At 39.9% G+C, this 23,572-nt stretch overlaps 1 protein-coding gene and 1 long non-coding RNA gene across 9 annotated transcripts in view; one reads left to right on the top strand and one right to left on the bottom strand.

Annotated features, from left to right (window-relative positions):
• Window positions 1-1,079: 1,079 nt before the first annotated feature.
• LOC146893769 (uncharacterized) lies at window positions 1,080-15,722 on the bottom strand. Of its 3 annotated transcripts, none has more exons than XR_015002645.2 (4): window positions 15,488-15,722; window positions 6,042-6,168; window positions 2,864-2,941; window positions 1,080-2,764 (listed from the first exon to the last, which is right to left on the bottom strand). It is a non-coding gene; the product is annotated as an uncharacterized LOC146893769 (long non-coding RNA). The 3 variants fall into 3 exon arrangements; XR_015002646.2 differs by having other exon boundaries at window positions 1,080-2,747; XR_015002647.2 differs by lacking the exon at window positions 2,864-2,941 and having other exon boundaries at window positions 1,080-2,747; window positions 15,488-15,717.
• Mthfd2l (methylenetetrahydrofolate dehydrogenase (NADP+ dependent) 2 like) overlaps window positions 1,352-23,572 on the top strand; it is a 146,814-nt gene continuing 124,593 nt past the window's right edge. Inside the window, exons 1-3 of one of the 6 annotated variants that reach the window (XM_087908868.1) lie at window positions 1,352-1,861; window positions 18,065-18,249; window positions 20,083-20,205. In XM_087908868.1, coding sequence (XP_087764994.1) covers window positions 1,746-1,861; window positions 18,065-18,249; window positions 20,083-20,205 — 424 coding nt within the window. In that variant the 5' untranslated portion in view covers window positions 1,352-1,745. Of the gene's footprint in view, window positions 1,862-3,574; window positions 5,712-15,758; window positions 15,886-18,064; window positions 18,250-20,082; window positions 20,206-23,572 lie in introns of those variants that run through there. The other 5 variants (XM_087908871.1, XM_087908869.1, XM_087908870.1 and 2 more) reach the window with 5 other exon arrangements.

The raw sequence follows: 23,572 nt of genomic DNA, 5'->3' as shown, positions 1-23,572 counted from the left end.
ATATTAAGAAGACATCTTGGGGACAACAAGAAAGTCAGCATTGCACTGATACCAAAGATGCCATCAAATAAGAAACTAAAGATCACCATTTTGATGAACAAAACATAAAGAATCTCAATGGAACACTTGCAAACAGAATTCAGTAGCTCACTTTAAAAAAACAAGCAAAAACAAACAAACAAGACAAAAAACAAAAGCACACATCATGATCTAGCTGGTGACATGCCAGGGATACAAGGATGGTTTGACATATTCAGATCAGAAGAGTGATTCACGAATAGCATGAAGGACAAAGGTCACAGGAACATCTTCATAGAGGCAGAATAGGCACATACAAAATTCAACATCCCTTCCTCATGAAAGCCCTAAAGAAACCGGTTATAGAAAGACAATACCTCAACGCAATAAAGACTAATACAGACATGTGGCAAACAGCATTTTGAACAAGAAAAAAAACTGAACAAGACTGAAAAATGAGGATGTTCACCCTCATTCTTATTCAATACAGTGTCTGAATGTTTAGTTAGAGCAATAATGCAAGATAACATAATAACATAAAGATGGGGAAGGACAAAGTCAAACTGTCTGGGTGCAGATTATGTGTCCTGGTTTATAAGAATGATGGTCTCCACTAAAAGGCTTAGAACTCACACAGTGGGACACAGAATAAGGGCTCCCCTCCTTTTTTTAAAGGACTTCTTTCTTTTTTCTTTTTGAAATAACTTCACTTGAGTTCTATATTTACATCATTTCCACACTCTTTAGTTATAGGTACACACACACACACACACGAACGTATGTGTTCGTGTGTGTGTGTGTGTGTGTGTGTGTGTGTGTGTGTGTGTGTATCCTGTGGAATCTATTTGGTATTGCTTCTATGCATATGTGTTTAGAGCTGACTGTTTGAGCAGCCGTCTTTTAAAATATGCCTTCAACCAACCTGGGGGAAAAGAAGCAGACAAATCCCATGCACAGTGCCCTAAAGATAACAAAATACTTAAGAATAAACCAGTGAAAGTATAAAACTAGGAACAAAGAAATTGAAGGTGACATGGGAGAGCAGAAGGACATCTCCAAGCTTATGTATCAAAAATGTACCTTATTCAAATGGCCATTTTATGCAATTCCTGTCAACATACCAAGGGTAACCATTACAGAACCAGATAAAAATAGTCCTGGACTCCATGTGAGAGTGTCAACTGCTCTGATGTGCTAAAACAACGCTGAGCAAGAAGAGCAATGCCAGAGGGAGCACAATGCCTGACTTCAGGCTTTCCTGCTTTTTGCTTTCTCATTACAAACTCACTTTGCTTCAAAGGTACCACAAACTCCAGCAGTGCAATGGCTCTTCTAGAAATGTCAAGGACACCACAGTTGTAGAAACCCTAAGGTCATTTCTGTTTCTTCCTCTTCTCGGGTAGGGGAGTGAAAAGCCATGACTTGAACCAACTTTCCTGCTTCCAGTGGCGTTCCACGTAACCATGGAGACCACAGGCCGCAGCTGGGCCATAGGGACAGGGGGCTTGGAGCCCACAGAGAATGTCTAGGCCTTTCCTGCGCTCCCCGGAGACAGGCGGCAGCGCAGAGGTCGGAGCAGAGTCGCCTGCCATCCCGCAGGCGCCACCGCGTCCGGGCTCCGCCCCACCCGGCGCCCCGGAACCCTGCTGAGGGCACCAGGCGTGCACGCGGCAGGACGGGCGGGCAAAGCTGGCGGTTGCAGGACCCTTGGAGGCGGGCGGCGAGGCATGGCGACGCGGGCCCGCGGCTTCCTGCTGCTCCGGGGCGGCCTGTGCCGAGGGCCTGCGAGGGCACCGGGAGGAGCCGAGCGCGCGTGGCGGGGCTTCAGGAGCAGCGGCGTGAGGTAGGAGCTGCGGGAAGGGGTCACGCGTGGGAGCGGCGCGGCGTGGCGGAGGCCTGCGAAGGCCCGAGCTGTCTGGGCTCCCACACCGGGGCAGGTCGAGGGGCCGCAGTGTAAGGAGCGCAGGGCAAAGGGCGGGGAGCCAGCGGCAGCTCGCTGGGGCCCTGGGTTTGTTCAGGTTGTTACTGTGCCAGCGAGAGTAGGCGTTGTGCAGACAGTTCAGGAGCCTTTCGGTTTCTGTATTCCTTTGTCAGCGGCGTGGCTGAAGTCTTTCCCACATCTAAAGAAATGTCTTAAGGGCTTCACAAAACTGCACGTGAATGCTGTCCTCTCACCTCTCAGCCTTTCTCTGGCACTTGCCAGCCTTCCCCAAGTTGTCAGTCTTTTGCTTTCTTTGATCCCTTTGGGTTTGGTTGCTGGCTAGGACAATGAAAGGACACCGTGGTGCCCAGGAATAGGCCATCTTGCCTCAGCTTCTGTTGTCTGCGGGAGAATCCAACCTATGGAACAATTCATCCTGTCTTGCCCAGGGCCAGTGAGTTCAGAAAAACTCATTTGTCCACTTTCCAGGATTCCAAGTGGGGATATCCTGTCACTACTTTGGCTGGAACTCGTGTCCCCAAGGTCCAGGATAACACTTGGAGGAAAATAAACAATGACGCGGTGCACATAGCTGTTGTTTATTGAACTCCCCTTCGGATACAGCTGGGTCTTAGTCTTGAGTCACCGAAATTTAAAGTATTTCCTGTAGTTTTTACTTCGAAGATGGCTTATCATGACTAGGTCTATAGAAGGATATGTGCAAATGATCGTGGTTCAGAACTGTACTGTACACTGCCGTAGTGTCGGAATTTGCTGCTTCGCTTGACAGCGCCAGTCTGCTCTGCTCCTTAAGAAGAACAGGTTCTGTAGGATTCCGTTTATATTACAGAATTAAAGGGCTTATCTACTAACAGCATTCTATTTAAGTTATTATCCGTGGAATTTCAAGTTTTTAGCACTTACCTCTAGTAAGGATAATCTTTTTGTAAGTGTACAAGTTGAATAATGTCTCTGTTTCCCCATTTGCTCCGTGCCCAGTGCCTACCGAATGAGTCACAAACAACAGTCACGGCCCCAGTATTTGATTGTAACCACACGCTTCCTACACAAAACATGCAGGCATTGTCCATCCGCTTATGGAGATTTCCCATCTTGTAACTTGTATTTTGTTCTGGCGAGGCCCTGGGTTTGAACTCTGAAATCACCCACACGGAGAAGACATTTAATGGTCTCCTTGTGATTAAGAGTAGCCAATGCAGTGCATTTCGGAAGATTATTTTTCAAAATGTGATGATAGAAGTTGAGCCTGACTATTTTCCATTCCATCTGATGTAGATTACAATTACATGGGAGGGCGGGGAAATGCTATTTGTAATGATTTTATTTTTAATATAGCACTAGTCAAATTAGGAAAAGGTAGTATTTTTTTTTGACATTTCTTCTGACTCTGAATGCCATACCTGTAGGTGAGGTTGACTATAGAGACGAGAAACACCAGTAGAGCGGTGTGTCTCAGGTGGGGAGGAGTCCAGACAGTGCGTTGATACTCACTGGTGTCTCTTTTCTCTTCTAGGACCAGCAGAGAGAAGAGACTCCATCTTCCAGAGGTCGCCACTGTCTGCCTCCCCACCCAATCGTCTTTTTTAGTGACACTTTCTTTGTCTGGTCCCTCACAGTGATTGTCACAAGCTACTATCATTCCTATTGGCATGAAATTTGAACCATAGTGTATTTTTCACTGGAAATTATCCTTGAGTTTGATAAAAATCTTTCCCTAATGATATTAACTCTTTTAAATTAACAAATTTATCACACTTTTGAGCTATTATACCCGTAGATGAAAAAAAAGATTTTTAATTTTTTAATATTTCTTGTCTAAGTAGACACCTATAATAACAACATAGCTAAATATTCTTTACATGGAGGGTTATTTTAGTAAGTTGAATTTCAAGAATAATATTTGGTAGAATTTGAAAGCTGTATGATTTCATAATATTATTTACCATTTATCTTGCAACAGTTTTCCATTTAAAATTCATCATGAGTTATTTCTGTTTATGCATGAGAAATTAGAGCTTAATAATTAAGGGAAATTAACGTGAGTACATAAGCTTTTCTATTCTTGAAGCTTCTCTCGTTGCGAAATGAACTACTCACATGGTCAAAAAGTTAGAACAGCATTCTTTGTGCTTAAATCACTCCCTCTTCGTGCCACTGTGTGTGACTCTACACCTCAGCATGGCCCTGGATGAAAACAGTCCCTGAGACTAGGGCCAGTGCTGCTCGGGGCGAGGAGCTCAGCAGCTGCCTAGTCCTTGGGGCGGGAATGGCGCACACCTTGCCCATCACCAGGTTCACAGCAGATCTGCAGCTAAGCCACAGCACAGGTAGTTCTCCGCAGCTTGTTAGTTCTGTTCTCCAGGACCCACCCCTTTCCCATAGCTCGGTGGGGTCCCCTGGATCGCTTGGTGGTGCTGATGCTGCTGCTCAGGGGTTTCTCAAGCCAAGGACTTCGTAAACTCTCTTTTTGGTCTCTTTACAAATGCCTTGTAGTGTCTATAAAATTATGAATGCCAGCCCACAGCTTTTTGTACAGCCTCACCTTGCTTTACACTCCACTGCCAAGAGCTTTAGAATCTGTGCTGCAAATCTAGTGTTTAAAAAGCCCCCATTTGGGGAGTCAGTAAAAGATACTGGCGTATGTTATTTAACTAAGTTTGAGTGGGTAGTCTAATAGTTTAAAAAGACGGGTTTTCATAGTAACAGTGGTCACGCCTTCAGACTCTCCATCCTAGCACCTTCCTAGGATTTGCAAAGAGTTATTGTTTGGTAAATCCTCCCTGATGCTTGAAGGACCTCGACTCCAATGAGGACGATTGTGAATGCTAATTTTACACAGATTGATCTCGGTCAGGAGGGAGCTAGTCATAAAGGTTGCCACTGCAGTTTCTCAAAATCAGGCTGTTTTCTTAGCAAAACTGATCTTTACTTCTCATGAACTTTAGTTATCTGGCTACAGTTTTGTTTTCTAAGCCAGTATGCTGTTTTACATTTAGAAACTAAAGCTAAATGTTTCACCATTTGGTGTCTGGTATTTAAATTTCATCTTTTTGACTAGGTCCCTGCTGTCCAGAGATAGATTACTAATGTGGCACCTTCGCAATCAAGTTTTCAGATTAGCAGTGTTAGGTCATGGGCCTGTCCCTTTAAAACTCTGGTCATTTAAGATGCCAGATCCACAGCCTGAAGAAAACAGGCCACACCTCCTGTAACCCCGTGGGACAGTTAAGAAGTCCTGTTGTATACCGTGTTTTCTTAGCTCCCAATCTGTGGTCCTGACCATGCCTAACCATGTGGTATGGGACTTCCTGCCGAGAGAGAGAGAGAGAGAGAGAGAGGAGTTTTCTCTGAAGCTCCTTGTAAGTCTAGGAGGAATTGCTCTCTTGCTTTTTTTGTCCCTTTCAGATTGCAAAAAAAGCCTTTTCAGTGTAGTGCATCAGAAACAACATAAATGGGACCTTAAATATATATATATATATGTATATATATATGACAGGACAATATAGTCCTGTATGTGTGTGTTAGCATACATGTATGTATATGTACTTGTTTTGTAAAGTGATATTTGTTTGCGGCCTTGGAAATTCTATGCAAGTATAATAACCAGAGAACTACATCTTCAGTTTACAAAATATGTTTACTTCTCTGAGACAGGTCTCACAATATTGTGCTGGCTGGCCTGAAACTCCCTGTATTGGCCTCAAACTTGCAGAATATGATTGCCTGTGCCTCCTGAGTATTGGAATTAAAGGTTTGTACCACTGTGCCTGGCTAAAATACAAATTCTTAAACTCCAAGTATAAACAGGTTTATACCTATTTTCTCCCATTCTCTTAATGGAGAATCCCATAGAAATAATTGCAGGAATCCATAAACCTGGAAGGGAGTTCACTAACATTGATCAATTCAGCATTTTTTTCCTTGTAAATGTTGGCAACAGATGTCACTAATATTATTATCTGTCAGTACTTGGTGAGGTCACTGATACACAGAAATATTTTAACATCACAATGGATAAGATACCACAAAACATCATCTATACTTATTACTTTGATACTACCATACTTACTGTAAGACTTACCCCTTATGCCATCTCAATAAAACTAGCTTTCCTTGTATCTGTGTATTCGCATTTGAAACCATTCCTCTGAGAAAGTACAAAGGCTTCTGCAGGTGAGCCAGGCATTCTCATGGTGACCAAATCTTTTCTGGAAAAGTAGGTATATAAAAATACGTAGTATTTTTTGGTAATTATTAATTCTTTTGTTAGATTTTAGGGTTCTAAATTGGCAAGCAACAAAATTGACATTGGAATGAATCATACATGATGAACCTTGCTTTGCTTTATTTTTGTTGATTTACAAATACATGGTTTTTGGTAAAATTGCTTCAAGGTTTGAGTGAAGTACTTAAGGTGAGAAATGAAATGCCTATAAAAAGATAGTGAACTTAACTTTTCATTACTATTTGTTTACTTTAAAAATATCCCACAAAAGGATATTATTTGTTATGTGTTATTGTGCTATGAGCAGGATTAGATTTATTCCATATCTTACATTGCCTTGGTTCTATTGGATATTTTTTAAGGCAAATTTCAAATACCCATGTTCTGCCTCAGGACACACGGGGATTAAGACAAACTCATGGAGACCTTAGAACTGTTTATGATGGCTTTTCACCTTTAGAGAGCCTAAAGCAGTTCACAGATGCTCCAGTTAAAGTTCTAATTAAACATGGGTTTGAAATAAGGATTAAGAATTTGTCAAGTGTCCAAATTAAATGTACCATTGATCATGACTAAGGTTTATTTTCTGGTACTTATGGAGGAATATGTTGATATGCAAAAAGTTCATTTTCGTGTTTACTGCTCTGCTCTGGTTTATTATACAATATATTTGGTTATAGTAACCCTTTAAAAAGTAAGACAAATAAACTCATAGAAACATGGCTGACTTCTTGTCTCATATTGCTCCAGCTGATGTGAATGCATCTCCATTATTTAAGAGAAGTAGGAAGTAGAACCATTTATGTAAACTCGCCAGTCAACTCTTAGTCTGATTGTGTAAGGTCAAAGGAGAGCATTCTCATTGTATACACGAGCCAGTTCTGTGTCTTTGGAAGCAATTGCATAGCTTGCTTAACCTCGTTATGGCTCCCAGTGTGAACTAGGCTTACCATCCCGCTTTCTCGTTTCAGTTGAGAGGGTTCAGTTCCACAGTGCCGCTCTAACCCACGCCCTGCCTTCTGAAGTGATTTATTGTTTATTAGTAAAGTCCTATTTAGCGGCTAGCTCAGCAATAGGAAGGGGAGGCTATGGGGAGAGCGCCTTCCTTGAGAACTGATCAAAATATCTCCATCATTTCAGGAAGTAGCATTCAAACAAACAGTCCCAGGAGTGTTGTGAGAGCCATGTCTAAGGGGTCAAGTGGAGGCTCTTTTGATGTAGATCAATGACCACAGAAATTTTGACTGAATTGACATATTTCTGAGAATAAAAAGGATTTTTAAAATGATGAAAGTTGTATATTTAAGTTATAGTGGTTGTCAACCAGCGGGTTGTAACCCCTTGGGAGTCGTATATCAGATATCCTGAATATTGTATATTTAAATTGTGATTCATAACAGTGAAATTACAGCTATAAAGTAGCAATGCTGTAGTTTTATGGTTGGAGGGTCACCACAACACAAAAAACTGTATCAAAGGGTTGGAACATTAGGAAAGTTGAGAACTACTGATTTAGAACATTTGTTGTCTTAGAAACATATTATAAAACCTATTAAATAGTATCTTCAGAATGTTTTCAGTGATATTTTGAAGGTTTATATACTCATACACTAAAACAAAATTTTCACATAAATTTTTAGAATATTAAATTTTAGTAAGACTAAATAATTACCCTTAATAGTTATGACAAATTTGAATCACTTTCTTAATCAAGCCTTTAACAAATGAATGCTGATGGATTTTTTTCTGGGAAAATTTAAGGCATATTCTTAATTTTAAGAGGATATTTCTTGGCAATATACTTACAAGTTTCAATTTGAACTGTTTTGACAAAAGGCAATTTTTTGTTTTAAAATTATTTCATGTAAGATGTTAAAGCACTGTTAAACTTGGGACAACTGCTTACTGGAAGAGTCTCAATATTTATTTTGTATTGTAATATAAAGATTTTTTTAACATAAATTAACCAGTGACTTCTGCCTTAGTTTGGGTTTTTATTGCTGGGAAGAGCCATGACAATGTTTATAAAGGAAAACATTTCATTGTGGTGATTTGGTTCAGTTCAGAGGTTTATTCCATTATCATCATGGTGGGAAGCAAGGTAGTGTGCAGACAGACATGGTGCTGGAGAAGGAACTTAAGAGTTCTTATATCTTAACTCACAGGCAACAGGAAGTAGTCTGAAGCACTGAGCGGTATCTTGAGCATATATGAGACCTCAAAATTTGCTTCCACAGTGACACACTTCCTCCAACAAGGCCACACCTCTTCCAACAAAGTTACACTGCCTAATAGTGCCATTTCTTTGGGAACCATTTTCACTCAAGCCACCACAATGTCAGTCTCCTTTTGGAGTCCTTGCTCCACAACATGATATAAAATCATTATCAAAGAGGAGGTAGGGAGGAACTGGGAGGAGTAGAGGGAGGGGAAACTGATTCGGATTATATTGAATGAGGAAAGAATCCATGTTTAATAAGAGGGAAAAAGAATAAAGTCATCACATAAGTTATTGATTTTAGAACAACTTTATCATATTTAGATGTAATAAAATTGTTTTCTCAACTGCATTTTCATATATTGCAAAGTATAGACTACATAAAAAATTTGAGCTCCCTCATTCAATATTGTCCTCATAAATGGGAGCATTTAAGTTGGATTATGGAAGTCTCCATTTATCCATAGCTTTATTTACATGACTTCAGTTACCAGAAAATATTCAATGAAAGATTCCAGAAATAAGCATGCCATTTTAGATAGTATGACGTAATAGTGCACCTTCTTTCTTTACCCCATTCTAGATGGGAGCCATCCATTAGTTGAGAGTGATCATACTGTTTATGCTACCTAAACATTATTTGTTTAGAAATTGCTTCACTTATAAATTGTGCTACAGCAATACTTTCTTTTTCACACAAATAGAGAGCGAGTTTCAGAACGTGGTGGGAGGATGGGCTACTGTGTAGGTATGCACATTTACTAAAGTTGCTATAAACAAAGTAAAACTGTACAACACTTAACACTCCTGTGAGCTAGAAGTCTGACACGAAGTTACAATGGCCCTGCACTGGGTTTTGCTAGCAGTCCTTGGCATTCTTTAGGCTGTGTTTGCACTAGTCCAATTTTTCCTCTGTCACGATTTGGCGTCTTCTCCAATGCTGCACCTGATATCCTGTGTGTCTTTTCTTGAAAGGTCAACATCGCATTGGAATAAGGATCTCCTCTATTCTGACAAGGTGTTACATCCTAGACATACAAGCAAAGGCACACACAAAAAGATTGTACTTCCAAATATGGTCACATTCACAGGGACTAGAATTGAGTTAGCATATTTTATACAGAAGGAACAGATTTCTGCATGATATAATTTCAAAATTACTTGCATATTGAATTATTATTTAATCAGTTTAGCTCTTTGATTTATGAGAGGTACATTTATGTTTAGAAGCTTTTTTTTTTCATTGATTGCAATTTGCCTCAAAACTTCAAGGCTGAATGTGCCTTCTCTTTTTGGTCCACTTGTTAATTATATTAATAATTTCCATCCGATTTCAAATAAAATGTAACAGTTGTAGGTATGATAAGATGATAAGTAAAATAATTTTTCAAATCCTTATCATTTCTGAAATCTGATTGCAGAAATTAGAGAAGAGTGATTATTCTATGATAAACTATTTTCTGTATTATATATAAATTTCATTACTAGTTTTAAATTTTAATTATAGTAATTATGTTTGTATGGACAATATTTGTTAATTGTTAGGTATTTACATTTCAGTTGATGGATTATTATAGTTTGTTTGCATGTAGCTTTGAATAGCCTGTATATTCAATGAAGAATTTTGAGCACATTTAGTCATGATAAGTTTCTTCAAATTGCAAGTAGAAATTTATACGAGGAAATGAATCCAGTTGGGGAGTAATGTACCCCCAAATCAGTGGCTTTCAGCTGGGGCTTTGAAGAGCCAAATGTAGATTTTTATTTTTTATTTTTATTTATTTATTTATCTATCCATCTATTTATTTATTTATTAAAAATTTCCACCTCCTCCTCACCTCCCTTTTCCATCCCCCTCCCCACCTCTCCCTCCCTCAGTCCTGGTGCGGGAGAATTGTCTGTATTCTGTCAATCATGTATTTTAATAAAATGCTGATTGGCCAGACAGGAAGTAGAGGTGGAGCAAAGAGAACGGGAGTATTCTAGGAAGGAGGAAGCTCCCTCTCCAGTTCTGCCCAGACTACCGGAGAGGAAAGATGTAAGCTGCCCCGCTGGAAAAGGTACTGAGCCGTGTGACTAATGTAGATAAGGATAATGGGGTAACATAAGTTATAAGAGTTAATAAGTAGCCTGAGCTAATGGGCCAATCAGCTTTATAACTTATAGAGATCTCTGTGTGATTGATTTTCTTTGTGGCTTGCCGGATGTGGGGTACCGGGCAGGGACAGAAACCCCAACAAGCCGGACCCTCATGTTACATAGTCCTAAGAGCAGTCAGGGTTCCCTGCCCCGTGGGAAGTCCAAGGTCCTCCTGCCTACATCCAGGTCTATAAAGGTGAGCATCCAAACAAACCAGGCTCCCACAAAGTCAGTCCATGCAGTAGAATCAAAACCCAGGGCCATTGTCCTTGGATTCTCAGTCAGCCTTCATTGCCAGCCACATTCAGAGTGTCCATTTTGATCACATGCTCTATCACTGGCAGTCCAGCTGGCCTTGGTGAGCTCCCATTAGATCAGTCCCACCGTCTCAGTGGGTGGACGCACCCCTCGTGGTCCTGACTTCCTTGCTCATGTTCTCCCTCCTTCTGCTCCTCATTTGGACCTTGGGAGCTCAGTCCAGTGCTCCAATGTGGGTCTCTGTCTCTATCTCCATCCATCGCCAGATGAAGGTTCTATGGTGATATGTAAGATATTCATTAGTGTGGCTATGTGAGAAGGCCAGTTCAGGCACCCTCTCCTCTGCTGCCCAAGGAACAATCAGGGGACCTCTTTGGGGGCCTGGGAACCCCTCTAGAGTAAACAAAACAAAGTTTATAAGCAATTTGCAAAATAATCCCCCTCCCAAATCTGCCAAGTCTTAAGCCAGTCTTTCGGAACAACTGCATCTTGCCATCTAAGGAAGGAAAAGTATAAATTCTAGAGGCAAACATAGTTGAATTTCACTTTACAATTAAGAATTTAAACAACAACAACTACAACAAAGTGGAGATATAAGCTATGTTCTGACAATAGCTTCCACTTAAATTCACTAAGAGAAGAATGATATTTTGACTGAACAAATGGTGATGGCATCAACAGGGTGGCGGAATGGGTCTTTTCTCCACTCACCGAATCCCTACCTTTGTAAATACTGAGGAGTCTAGTGAAAGAGTGAAACAACATGACGTATTATTGAAATGAGAAGAGAGTAAGAAGGACAAGTTCATACGATCTGTAGAGTCGTCCAACCGCCAGACTCCAGTGGGACCGCACCGAGGACAGGCTTTCATGGAGTACGGAGGAGTAAAGCATCATTCGGCCTTGCTGCTCACCCCAGCACTAGGGTTTCTATCGCTGTGAAGAGACATCATGACCACAGCAGCTCTTATAAGGGATAGACATTTAATTGTAGGGGGAGGGCTTATGTTTTCAGAGATTGAGTTCATGATCATCATGGGGGGCTTATGTTTTCAGAGAATAGGTCCACGATCATCATGGCGGGTCATGATAGAGTACAGGCAGACATGGTGCTGGGGCAGGAGCTGGGTTACATCTTAACTAGCAGGCAACAAAAAGTCGTCAGAACTAGGAGTAACCTGAGCATAGTAGACCTCAAAGCCTGCCCCCACAGTGACGCACTTCCTCCAACAAGGCCACGCCTACTTCACCTCTTCTAATAGTTCTACTCTCTATGAGCTTATGGGGGCCAATTACATTTAAACTACCAAATTCTACTCTCTGGCCCTTATAAGCTTATAACAATATTATAGTGCAAAACTGCATTTAGTCCAACTTCAAAAGTTCTCATAATCTATAACTATCTCAACAATGTTTAAAAGTCCAAAATTCAAAATCTCTTCTGAGATTCATACAATCTCAACTGTGATTCCCCTATAAAAACAAAATTACAAAAAAGCCACAAAACAGATCACATACTTTCAACATATAATGGGACAATCTATACATTACCGTTCTAAAATGTAGGGAAGGAAGTGCAGTGTAGGAGGAAACACTGGACCAAAGCAAGACTGAAAATCAGCTGGGCGATCTCTGATCTCTGCACCTCTATGTCCGCTGTCAAAGTGCTCTTCTCATCTCCAAATCTCTCAGCTTTGCTCGCTGCAGCACGTTTCTTTCTCTTAGACTGGTTCCATTCCCTGTTAGCATCTTCCCTCGGCAGGTATCCCACAGCTCTGGCATTTCCAACATCTTGGGGTCTTCAAGGTAATCCAATCTTCTCCTTCACAGCTTCACACAATGGTCACTCTGAGCCTCTGTTCAGGACACCCTTACACATGCCTCTCTTCAGCAGATTTCCTTAGTCATGGAGGGAAATTCCATAATGCCTTTCTTCTATGCTTGACTACAAAGCCAGAACCATGTGGTTGGAGCTTCCAAGTTCTGCTTATTGGGGCTGAAACATGTCCCCCTTGTTCAATTACACCTTTACTAGTTTTCTCTTTTCAGTGGCTTCCTTCACTGTCTTACCTTGGCTGTCCTGGAACTGGATCTATAGACAGGCTGGCCTCAGATTCAGAGATCTGCTGGCCTCTGCCTTCCAATGCTGGGATCAAAGGCTTGCACCATCACTCCAGGCTCTAGGCATTTTTAAAAATTCCTTTTCACAAGTTAGAAATGTAGTTGGGTGTGGTCCTGCCCTGAGGTCACCACTCCCTTTATCCATTTCTTAATCTGTCTATCTCTTTGAATGCAGAGCTTAGATCCATTTCACTTTCTGGTGCTCATTTTCTCCTCAAATTGTACATTTTGTATCTTGATTTTCTCATCTTGCTCCTTTCATTATAAATCTTTGTAAGAATGACTGTTAGTAACCATATGACAGAGTCAATACTAGGCTTTTAAAGATTTTTCTCTGTCAGTGGAATTAATCTAAAACTCTTCATTTTAGTTTTAGGAAGATGTTTTGCACAAGGGCAAAACCTAGCCACTTTCTTCACCCAAATGTCACAAGGATAATCTCTAGTCAACATATTAAAATTCTCCTCTTTTTTCTCATCTTGAACCAGGCCTCCACAGTTCATAAAATCACACTCAGCTTCACTGTCTTCCATGTTCCTACTAGTGTGGCCCATTAAACAGCCCTTAAAGCACTCAAGGAAAAACTGAAAATTTTCTAGAAACATAAACCACCAACATGATATAATGGAAGAAATACAAAGTATGAGCAGTACTGATGAATAAAGAATTTGAATAATCAATTTTTTTTTAGCAGCAACAAATGATTCCGGACCTGATGGAAAAATTTATAACTATGAATGCTTGGATTAAAACATTGAGATTACCTGAAATAAATAATCCAATGATGTGCCTCAAGATCTTAGAAAAAGAAAAATCCAAACTCCAAGAGCAATAGATGCCAAGAAATAATAATAAAATAGAAGGTAGATGGATGATGTGTGGAATCAACTGAAAACCCCATAGGCAAACTAACAGAAAGAAAGCAAGAAAGAATATCCAAATTAATAAAACTGGAGATGAAAGAGGAAGGTTACTATAGATTATAATAATGTCTCAGTCACTAGGGTGTACTTTCAAAATTTATATTCCAAACAACTGGATAAAATAGAAGAAATTGGTGGATTCCCATATATGTAACTTACCAAAATTAAATCAAAGAGAAGCAAACGTATTAAACAGAACCATAACAACCTCATTAGATTGAAGCAGTAATAAAAAAAAATCTCTCAACGAAAGTGCAGGGTTCACTACAGAATCTACCAAACCCTTAAGGAAGAGATAATACTAATGTTTTCTGGAAATGTTTCATAAAATAGAAAGAGAAAGAACACAGCCAAACTCATCCACAAAGCCAAATTTGCATGAAGACCCAACATGAAGAAGGAAATTGTAAATTAATTTCCTTGATGAACAAAGACACAAAATTTTTCATTAAAATGGGTAAAAATGAACTTAAGAACCCATTAAGATGACATAAAAAACAACCTGATTTCATTCCACAGAAGCACGTTTTGTTCAATATATACAAATCAATAAGTATAATATTATGTGTAAGACTGTATTCATATCTTTAAGAAGGGAAATCACATTATTTTAATTTCTTTAATTAATGCAGAAAAGTCCTTTCAGGCATTTCAGTTTCCCCCGATGATAAAACCATGAGATAGAAAGCACCTATCTTCACATAGCAAAAGTTACACATGAAATAACCACAGATAATATACTAAATGAGAGGGACCTTTAGTCTTCTAAAATGTCTAATAAAACAAGTGTCGGCTCTCCCAATGTTCACTCAATATAATGTTCAGAATTTTAGCTAGGGCAGTAATCCCAAGAGATAGAAGGGAGATAAATGGGGAAGGAAGAAATCAAATCATCCCTATTTGCAAATATCATTTTATACTTAAAAGACATGAAAGGGTCCCCCAGAAACTATTAGAATTGATAAATATTTCTAACAAACTCACAGAGTACAGAATCAGTTTTGAAAAACAGCAGCTTTTCTACATACCCGTAGTGAACTTGAGAAAAACAGAAATCAGAAAAACCACATTCGTAATAGCTTAAAAAAAAAACAAAAACCTTCTAAATAAACTTAGCCAAGGAAGTGTAAGGCCTCCAAATGGGAACTTGAATATTGAGAAAAGAATTTGAAGACATCGAAAGATGGTAAATTCTCTCAGGCTCATGGGTTAGCAGAACTAATATTGTGAAAACTGTTATATTAACAAAAAAATCCCCTTCAATATCTTAAGTACAATCTTCATTGAACAATAAAAACATATAAATCTGTATGGGAGCACAAGACCCCAAAAAGCAAAATAATTTTTTATACAAAAGAGCAATGCTGAAGGTATCACAATATTATTTCATATTATTTTACCAAGCTTTAGTAACAGAAACCGTGTACCACAGGCACAAAAACAGACACACAGATCAATTGGATAAAATAAGAGAATGCAACCACACACAAGCACTACCATCTAAGTTTTTGACAGAGGTATCAAAAACAAATACTGGGGAAAAGATGGCCTCTATAAACAATGGGTGCCGGGAGAACTGTAAAGATGAGTGAAACTAGGTCCACATGTTTCACCAAGCACAAAAATCAATTTAAAAAAATTACCAAAGTCTGAGATCAGAAACCTTGAAACTCGCAGAGGAAAACACACATGAAACTTGAAGAGGCAGAGATGGAGGCTCCCGGGTCAGTTCCAGCTCAATTCCTCCAACTCCTGTGTCCAAAGTAAGCAGTGCCTTCAACCATAGAGTCTCTGCTTCAAGACAACAATGGGCAGAAAGAGCTTCCATCAACCATAGAGTCTCTGCTGCAAGACAACAATGGGCAGAAAGAGCTTCCATCAACCATAGAGTCTCTGCTGCAAGACAACAATGGGCAGAAAGAGCTTCCATCAACCATAGAGTCTCTGCTGCAAGACAACAATGGGCAGAAAGAGCTTCCATTGTGTTTGAAGTCTCCTGAACTCCCTTGATCAACAACCCCAAGAAAGGCTTCACTACCTGGTACTAGGGTTTTCTTAGATAGCGTTTGACCTTGGGACATTATCAGCCCAAGTGGTGTAACTTCATTTAGATCATTTATATATGCATATACATACACTGATATGTTTTTAAGTGAACAGAAAATAATCACCGCTAATGTTCTTTATATCCCTTCCCCTCTTTCCCTCCGTTTTGCCTTCCTCTCCACTCCCCAGCTAAGAGCACTCTTGTTTTTCCTATGTTCCCCTTCAGAGAATCTATTCCATACTGTGCCCCTCTTCACGGGTCCCCTCACAGTGATCTCTTCTTACTTTCCCTGCCTCTGTGGCAATACACATTACGTAAATAAGACCTGCACAATGACAATAGTTGGCACGCCACTGCGGATGGGGGACATCTCGTAAGGCCCCAGCTCCAGATGAAGGCAATTATTAATGGCTGCTAAGAGAAGGACAATCAGTATTCTTCTCCAGGGAAGAGCCCCATGATAGGTTACCCAGTCTCTAGCCGTCAGTCCTAAACATGTAACACTAAGTAGACTCAGTGGCTTGTCTTACATATAAATGTGAAATAATAATTAAAGAAGAGGCCATGAATTTGGGAGAGTGGAGAAGCATGGGTGGAATTTGCAGAGAGTGTGTTGGAAATGAGGTAAATTCAGTACTTATGTATGAAATTCTCAAAAAAATGTGAGAAAGTACTTAAAAACCCAGAATGTTCCAGAAAGGCTCCGAGGGCAATAGAAATAATCACAAGATTGACAGGTGGGATGCTATGAAACTGAAGAGTTTCTACACAGCCAAGGAAGGAATAACCAGAGTTAAGGGGCAATTTACAGGTTGGAAAACAAAATCCAACTACACTTCAGATATAGGACTAATACCTAGAATATATGAAATTAAATACCAAAACTAAAAATTAACTTGTTTTTCTCTCATTGTATCACACAGGGAAGGGGAGTGGGAGCCTTTGGAGTGTCTTGTAAAGACACATTTTACAAAGACTTTGTTCCCGTGACTGATCTGTAGAGGGCATGAGGCCTGTCTGCTCACAGATAAACACTAGGAAACCCAGACATATTAAACACATGGAGTTATTCTGGTTGTATGACCGGTTTTCTGTCCAGAAGACGGGAAATGAACATGGTTAATAGCCCGGTGACCTCTACACTTTCTCTATGGCGAGGTCACATCTGTCTCCCGCAGACTCTTATGTCTATCCCAGCCATCCTCCCTAGACCCTTATTTTGAGCATTGTTTCTCAGCTAATAGAACCCATATTAAAGAGACATGTAACATGTACTTTATACGTGGGAACAGAGGTGGTTAATAACCTAGTGACGTTTACACTATCTATACGACCGAGTTCGTTCCCCAGACCCTAAAGATATCACAATTAGTCAATCCATAGAACCCACCCTATGGAAGCGGTCACATATCCTTTGAAAAGAGTTTCAGTCTAATCATTTACGAGCTTTATTGTGCACCTGGGATTGAGTTAATTGTCACCAGGAAACGTTTTTCCAAATTGTCCTGTACTTAAATATGCCTAAAATTAACTGCCCAGTGTCAGACTCTCAAAGTTTGAACCAGCACTGGCTGCTGAGTTGTGCTGAACCGAACTTCCTTCTTGTCTCATAGTCTCTTGGACCGTTACTCTGCTGGCTGTGGTGTTTACAGAGACCCCCACAGTGATCTCCTCCCACTCTCAGAACAGAGAGGTTTAGAATTTCCGCATAAATTTAGGGTGACATAAACACATTCGGCCTAGAACAATCAAATCATAATGTAGAAGTACAGAAATTCCAGTCCTCCAGAAAATCATTAGTATTGTCTATGAACCTGAAAATGAGCGTCAGATGTTGTTAGAAAAGTCAAATTTTAGATGCTCATAGTTGCTTTGAATGTTTTCGTTTCCTGTGTCTTTGCCTGCATGTGTGCCTATGTACCACATGTGTGTGGTGTCTGTGGAGGCTAGAGGAGGGCCGCTGTTCCTCTGGGAAATGTAGTTACAATCAGTTGTGAGACACCATGTGGGTGCTGGGAACTTGTCTCTCCTCTGTAAGAGCAGCAGGTGCTCTAAGCCGCTGAGCCGTCCTCCCAGCCCCAAAGCTGTTGTGAACATTCTCGTTCCACACTTATTCAGCTGAATGTTTCTTATTGGCTTTTTAATATTATACTTAGCACTTTGTTTCCCACAGACATGAAGCCACTGTCATCTCAGGAACTGAAATGGCTAAGCAAATCCAAAAAGAAATACAGCAAGGTGTGGAATCATGGATTGCTCTTGGGAACAGGAGGCCCCACCTCAGTATCATTTTAGTGGGAGATAACCCAGCAAGCCACACTTACGTCAGGAATAAGATAAAAGCTGCTTCCACTGTAGGTGGGTATGTATGTGAGCTGTATTTCTTACTAAATGTTTCTGTTATGTAAAGTAATGTAACTGTGATTGATAATTATCAAATAATTACCATCCAAATAACATGGATTATTGTTATTATTAGAGATTATGCTATTACTCAAGCTTATATGAGTGTCTTACTGTGTTCAGGTTTCTCATAGAATTATTTCAGTGTGATCCATATTTTATGGGGGAGGCGATAGGAATCTGCTTTTAAAAAAGAGCCCGTGTGTTGGGGGTGAGGATGCCGGTCAAAGAATCACAAGCTAATGCCAAAATATTCCACTTATATTTTCTTTATTATAATGGGCAAACTCACAGAACAGGAATGAGAAGTCCAACTTCAGGTGTGTAACATGGGAAGCAGAGAGAGAGAGAGCCCTGGGCTGGCCTGTGGTTTTCTCTGGGTACCCAAAAGGTCGTACCCTAACCTGGTCCAACCTCTTAAAGGTCATTGGCTGGCTGAGGTCCCCTATCATCTCCCCCTTTTGTCTAAATAAGAAAGTGCCAAATACAATACAAAACTATATACACTAGGAACAGATATTAAGTATAAGATTAGGATTACAACTGGCATAAACAATATTAAGGAAGGAACATATGTCAAATGTTTTAATTAACATTTTATCCTAAAGAGTCTAAGTTTTGTGTTGGAAATGGCTTGGCTAAATCATAAGAGAAAGGTAACTATGACTATTTAATCTTCAACCCCATTGAAGACCGGAGACGGGAGATAGTATTACTTGAGTAGGCAGGAAGTGCAATCAAGCAGCTTCCAAAATGTGCAGTTTATGACAGAGACAACTGGCTACCTAAATAATCACCCAAAGTCTCATTTTTCAATGTTGAAACAACCAACTTTGGTTAAGGCCTAGTGTGACTGACAGACTATTTTCAGAGGCAGGAAAATTTTTAGAACCATCTTACCCTTTCTTGGCAAGGTTTGGCAGTCTTTTTTCTTGTGTCCTGCTTATCCAGTCTGGACTCCATGTACTTTGTCAGTGGTGAAGGCATGGACAGTTCTTTGCCCAAAAGCCAATTGTGCCAAGAAGAAAACAGACTCCAAGTGGAGTGTCTTTGGTGCACAGCATTCTCTTGGGAATAGATCAGTGCTATCAGGAGCAATCGTGTCTCACATCAACAGAACCCCAAGTTATTTAAATGCCGTGTTCTACAGATCCTTGAAGTGGTTGAAGATTACCTATCTAGGCAGATTACAATCTCTATGTATCTAAAGAACCTAATTAGCCTGACTAAAAGTATAACAAACACGAATGAATATTGACCTATAATACTTAATAACTGTATAACTTAAAGATTAAGACTTCATATCAGAATAGTAAATAATCTGTAAACAACTGTTTGGTAAATGAGGACAATGACCTCAAAATGTAAGCAATGTATAAGTATCTCAATCAGATACTTATACATTGTAATAAGTATAATAATATGTAATAATAATAATAATAATAATAATAATAATGTATTATGATAAATCAAAGGTTCCCCATCACCTGTGTTCAGTGCATCCACTCTGACTGAATCATAAACTTCAGTAATTTTCTGTCTCGCTTGGTCTCTTCAAATCTTCTAAGAGGGGTTGTCATGAGTCAGTGCAAGTTGTCACATGGAGTAGTAGGCAAATGATGCTTAGAAATCAGGAAAGAATCCCTGTACGGTCTGAGAAATCCCTCCTCCTGGGTGACTAGAACATTGACTCTGTAGAAGGGTTTTCCCTTTAGTGGGGCAGGGTCAGAGGAGACCAGACACACATTGGAGAAGAGCAGAGACAAGTGACCTTCTCTTGTCTTTCAGGTATCTGCAGTGAGCTCATCCTAAAGCCCGAGAACGTTTCTCAGGAGGAGCTTTTGGATATCACTGATCAACTGAACATGGACCCAAGAGTCAGTGGTATACTTGTTCAGCTCCCTCTTCCAGGTACATGATGCTCTTTTGTGTGTCTGGGTTGGGCAGGAGAAAGGGCTTATCATGGTATTGAAGGCAATTTATAGACCACTTTCAGAAGAGGATTTAGCACAGTAGTAACAGCTAACAGGTTTTTGAAGGTTTATACTGACAAGATGAAAAACTGAACAGGAAATTTAGGTTTGGGCAAGACACCTCTCTGCTCAGCTGGGAGAAACCACAGCTGATTGCAAGCTGAAGGCAGGTGGTGCTTCTAATAAACAGTGGGAAAATTAGCAACTTTTTGTGTCTCTTAAAATTTTTTTCAGGCATTAGAAACTATCTTATTGTGGTTTGTAAATGTATAATGACATAAAAAGTAGTGTGATTAATATCTATTTACAATCTTATCTTTTAAAACATTAGTCACAAGAATTGAAGTGTCTGTTTTTCTCTTTGTTTTATTTTTTAAATCAAATCATGTCAAGAGTGGCGTGCATAGCAATCACTAGCTCAGTATGCAACTGTTGTGGAGCAAATGTCTTTTCAATGGAGTGATAGATTGATTTGCCACATTCCCTTCTAAACCGTATATATTTTATTTGTACATTCAGAGAGTTCCTTAATGTGAAATTCTAGCTGATGTTACTTCCTTTGGGATTCTGTTCTTCTTTTCATCATGGCCCCATTCCTTATTTTTTTTATAATTTCTTTAATTTTACTTTTTTAAAAGAGAAAATAAACTATCATTTTTAAAATTTTACATAGCAATCCCAGTTCCCACTCCCTACCTTCCTCCCATGTCCTCCACCTTCTCCCTCCCTACCCCCATCCACTCCTCAGAGAGGGTAAGGCACATTGCTTTGGGGAAGGTCCAAGGATCTCCATACTATATCTAGGCTGAGCAAAGTATCCATCCAAAGAGACTAAGTTCCCCCAAAGTCAGTACAAACAGTAGGGATAAATCCTGGTGCCACTGCCAGTGGCCTCACAGTCTGCCCCAGCCACACAACTGTTACCCACATTTAAAGACACTAGTTTGGACCTATGCTGGTTCCTTCCCTCTCTGGCTGGAGTTGGTGGGCTCCCATTATTAGCTCAGGTAGACTGTTTCAGTGGGTATCCCTGTCATGGTCTTGACCTCTTTGCTGATATTCTCACACCTCCCACTCTTCAGCTTTGGGAGCTCAGCCCAGTGCTCCGCTGCAGGTGTCTGCCTCTGTTTCCTTCAGTTGCTGGATGAAGGTTCTATGGTGATATTTAAGATATTCATCAATCTGACAACAGGAGCCTGTCCCTTATTTCTCCCTGACCTTCATTCAGTTCCCCGTCGTTGTATAGTTGCAGTTCTTCACAGGATGCTGTGTTAGCATTGCGGTTGGTTTGCATGTCTCCATTTACATTTCGGTTGAATTCGGATGGAGTGACTTACTATTCTTATGTATGTTGGAGTTTTACAACAGAGTTCTTACCTTTCCTTCTTGCAGGCATAGGTGACTCCTGCCTCTCCCTGTTGTTCCGTTTTCCTGATCTACTCAGATGTTACACTACATTATTGTCTCTTGTTTCTTTTCCCTTCATCTTTACAGGCCAATCTCTTTGGTCTGTTCTAGACGTGTATGATGTCATGTGGGTGTAAGGCTGGATGCATGAGAAGACACACTTTATGTCTCTATGTGAACTACATAATAAATATTCAATTCCCATTCAGGTCTTTGAAAGAAATACATTGTAGACAGAGGCTTCTAGAGACCTATTGTACAAAATCATGAGATAGTTAATTTATACAATAAATAAATACAATTTTCATAATTAAATTTTTTAGAGTTATCTTCCAAATCACTGTATTTCTGTTGTCAGACTTTTGAGTACATTGTATTTAGTTTGTCCTAACAAAATCAAATTTGTATCTAATGCTGCCTTTGTGACCAGTGACTTTGTTACTGATGGCCACTAGATGGCACTGGTGATCTATCTGTACTACAGACAAACCTGCTTGAATTCTCTCTTCCAGAGTAACAGGAACCCCAGCAAATGTGAGAGTGGTTTGAGAGATGGCACTTTTCTATATTCAAAGTCAATAATATGTACACAAAATTCCAGGGGCGAGTATCCACTGAACAGAGTCTTTGCTATATGAAGATTTTGTATTTACCATTTCAGTTTGAATCCTCATAGTAACTCTGTGGGGGTGGAGCTATCATGGTGTGTATTTGGTGACAAGAACACAGAGGTCACATCCTTTCCTTCTGAGTAGCCATATCTGGATCCAGACAGACTGATCCCCCACACTAATATGTGAACCCTAATTTATACAGTTCCAGGGTATCAGCATTAGCTAGTGGATAGAGTAAATGTTTGAAGTGTATGAATACATGTTATACCTTTTAATATTCAGAGACACAGTGATGTTGGAAAAGGTGGGTTTATAATGAAATTGTCTGGACTTCAGTCTTGGCCCTGCCATTCACTAACAGATAATACTGGTCACCTCTTTGCCTCAGTGTTTTCACCTGGCAAGTGAAGAAAATGCTTCGTGCTTCATAGGGGTTTATTTTTTAGCGTTAAATAAAATAATCAGCATAAAGGAGGACTTGACACAGAAGATTAATTTTAAATTCTGATTTATTTTGGGCATAGCAATCAGTCTGATGTAATTTGTCACCATTAAACCTTTTTGGCTTAAGTTTTCAGAAAAGACACCAAAGGAGTAATAGGCACAGGAACCAAGATGAGATTTAAAACAGGTTGGAATAGGAGTAGAGATGGCTTAATGGGTGGATTATTTGTGTAATGGAAAATATAGATTATTGTCAAGCTTTTGTTTTGATTAAAAATTTGTATATACATAAGTTATGATGAAAAATAAAGAATCCACTGAAATTTGGGTATTTTGGGGTTGATAGAAAGATTGTGTCCTAAGAGGGGTGGCTCTGTTGGTGAAGTGCTGTGAAAATGAGACAATCTAACTTTGGGTCCCTGGTTCCTATGTAAAAAGCTGGGCATGATGTTGCTTGCCTTTAACCCTAGCACTGGAGAGGCAGAGGCAGAAGGACCCATGAAACTTGCTTTCTAGTTTACCTTACCAAATCTGCATGCTTCTGTTCGTTGAGAATCTGATGCATGATTCCCCTCTGTATGCTGTGAATATGTTTTATTACCATTGTTTAATAAGGAACCTGCTTTGGTCTATGGCAGGGTAGAATAGAGCAAGTCAGGAAATCTGATGAGAAATAGAGGAGGAAAGAAGGCAGAATCAGGGAGACGCCATGTAGCTGCTGAAGGAGAAAGATACTGGAACCTTACCGGTAGGCCACAGCCTCTTGGTGATACACAGACTAATAGAAATGGGTTAATTTAAGAGGTACGAGTTAGTTAATAAAAAACATGAGCTAACAGG

This window comes from Myodes glareolus, chromosome 8, assembly GCF_982192425.1.
Source record: "Myodes glareolus chromosome 8, mMyoGla1.1, whole genome shotgun sequence".
Lineage (NCBI taxonomy): Eukaryota > Metazoa > Chordata > Mammalia > Rodentia > Cricetidae > Myodes > Myodes glareolus.
Note: the sequence above shows the minus strand (reverse complement) of the source record. Positions and strands in the feature narration are given on the sequence as shown.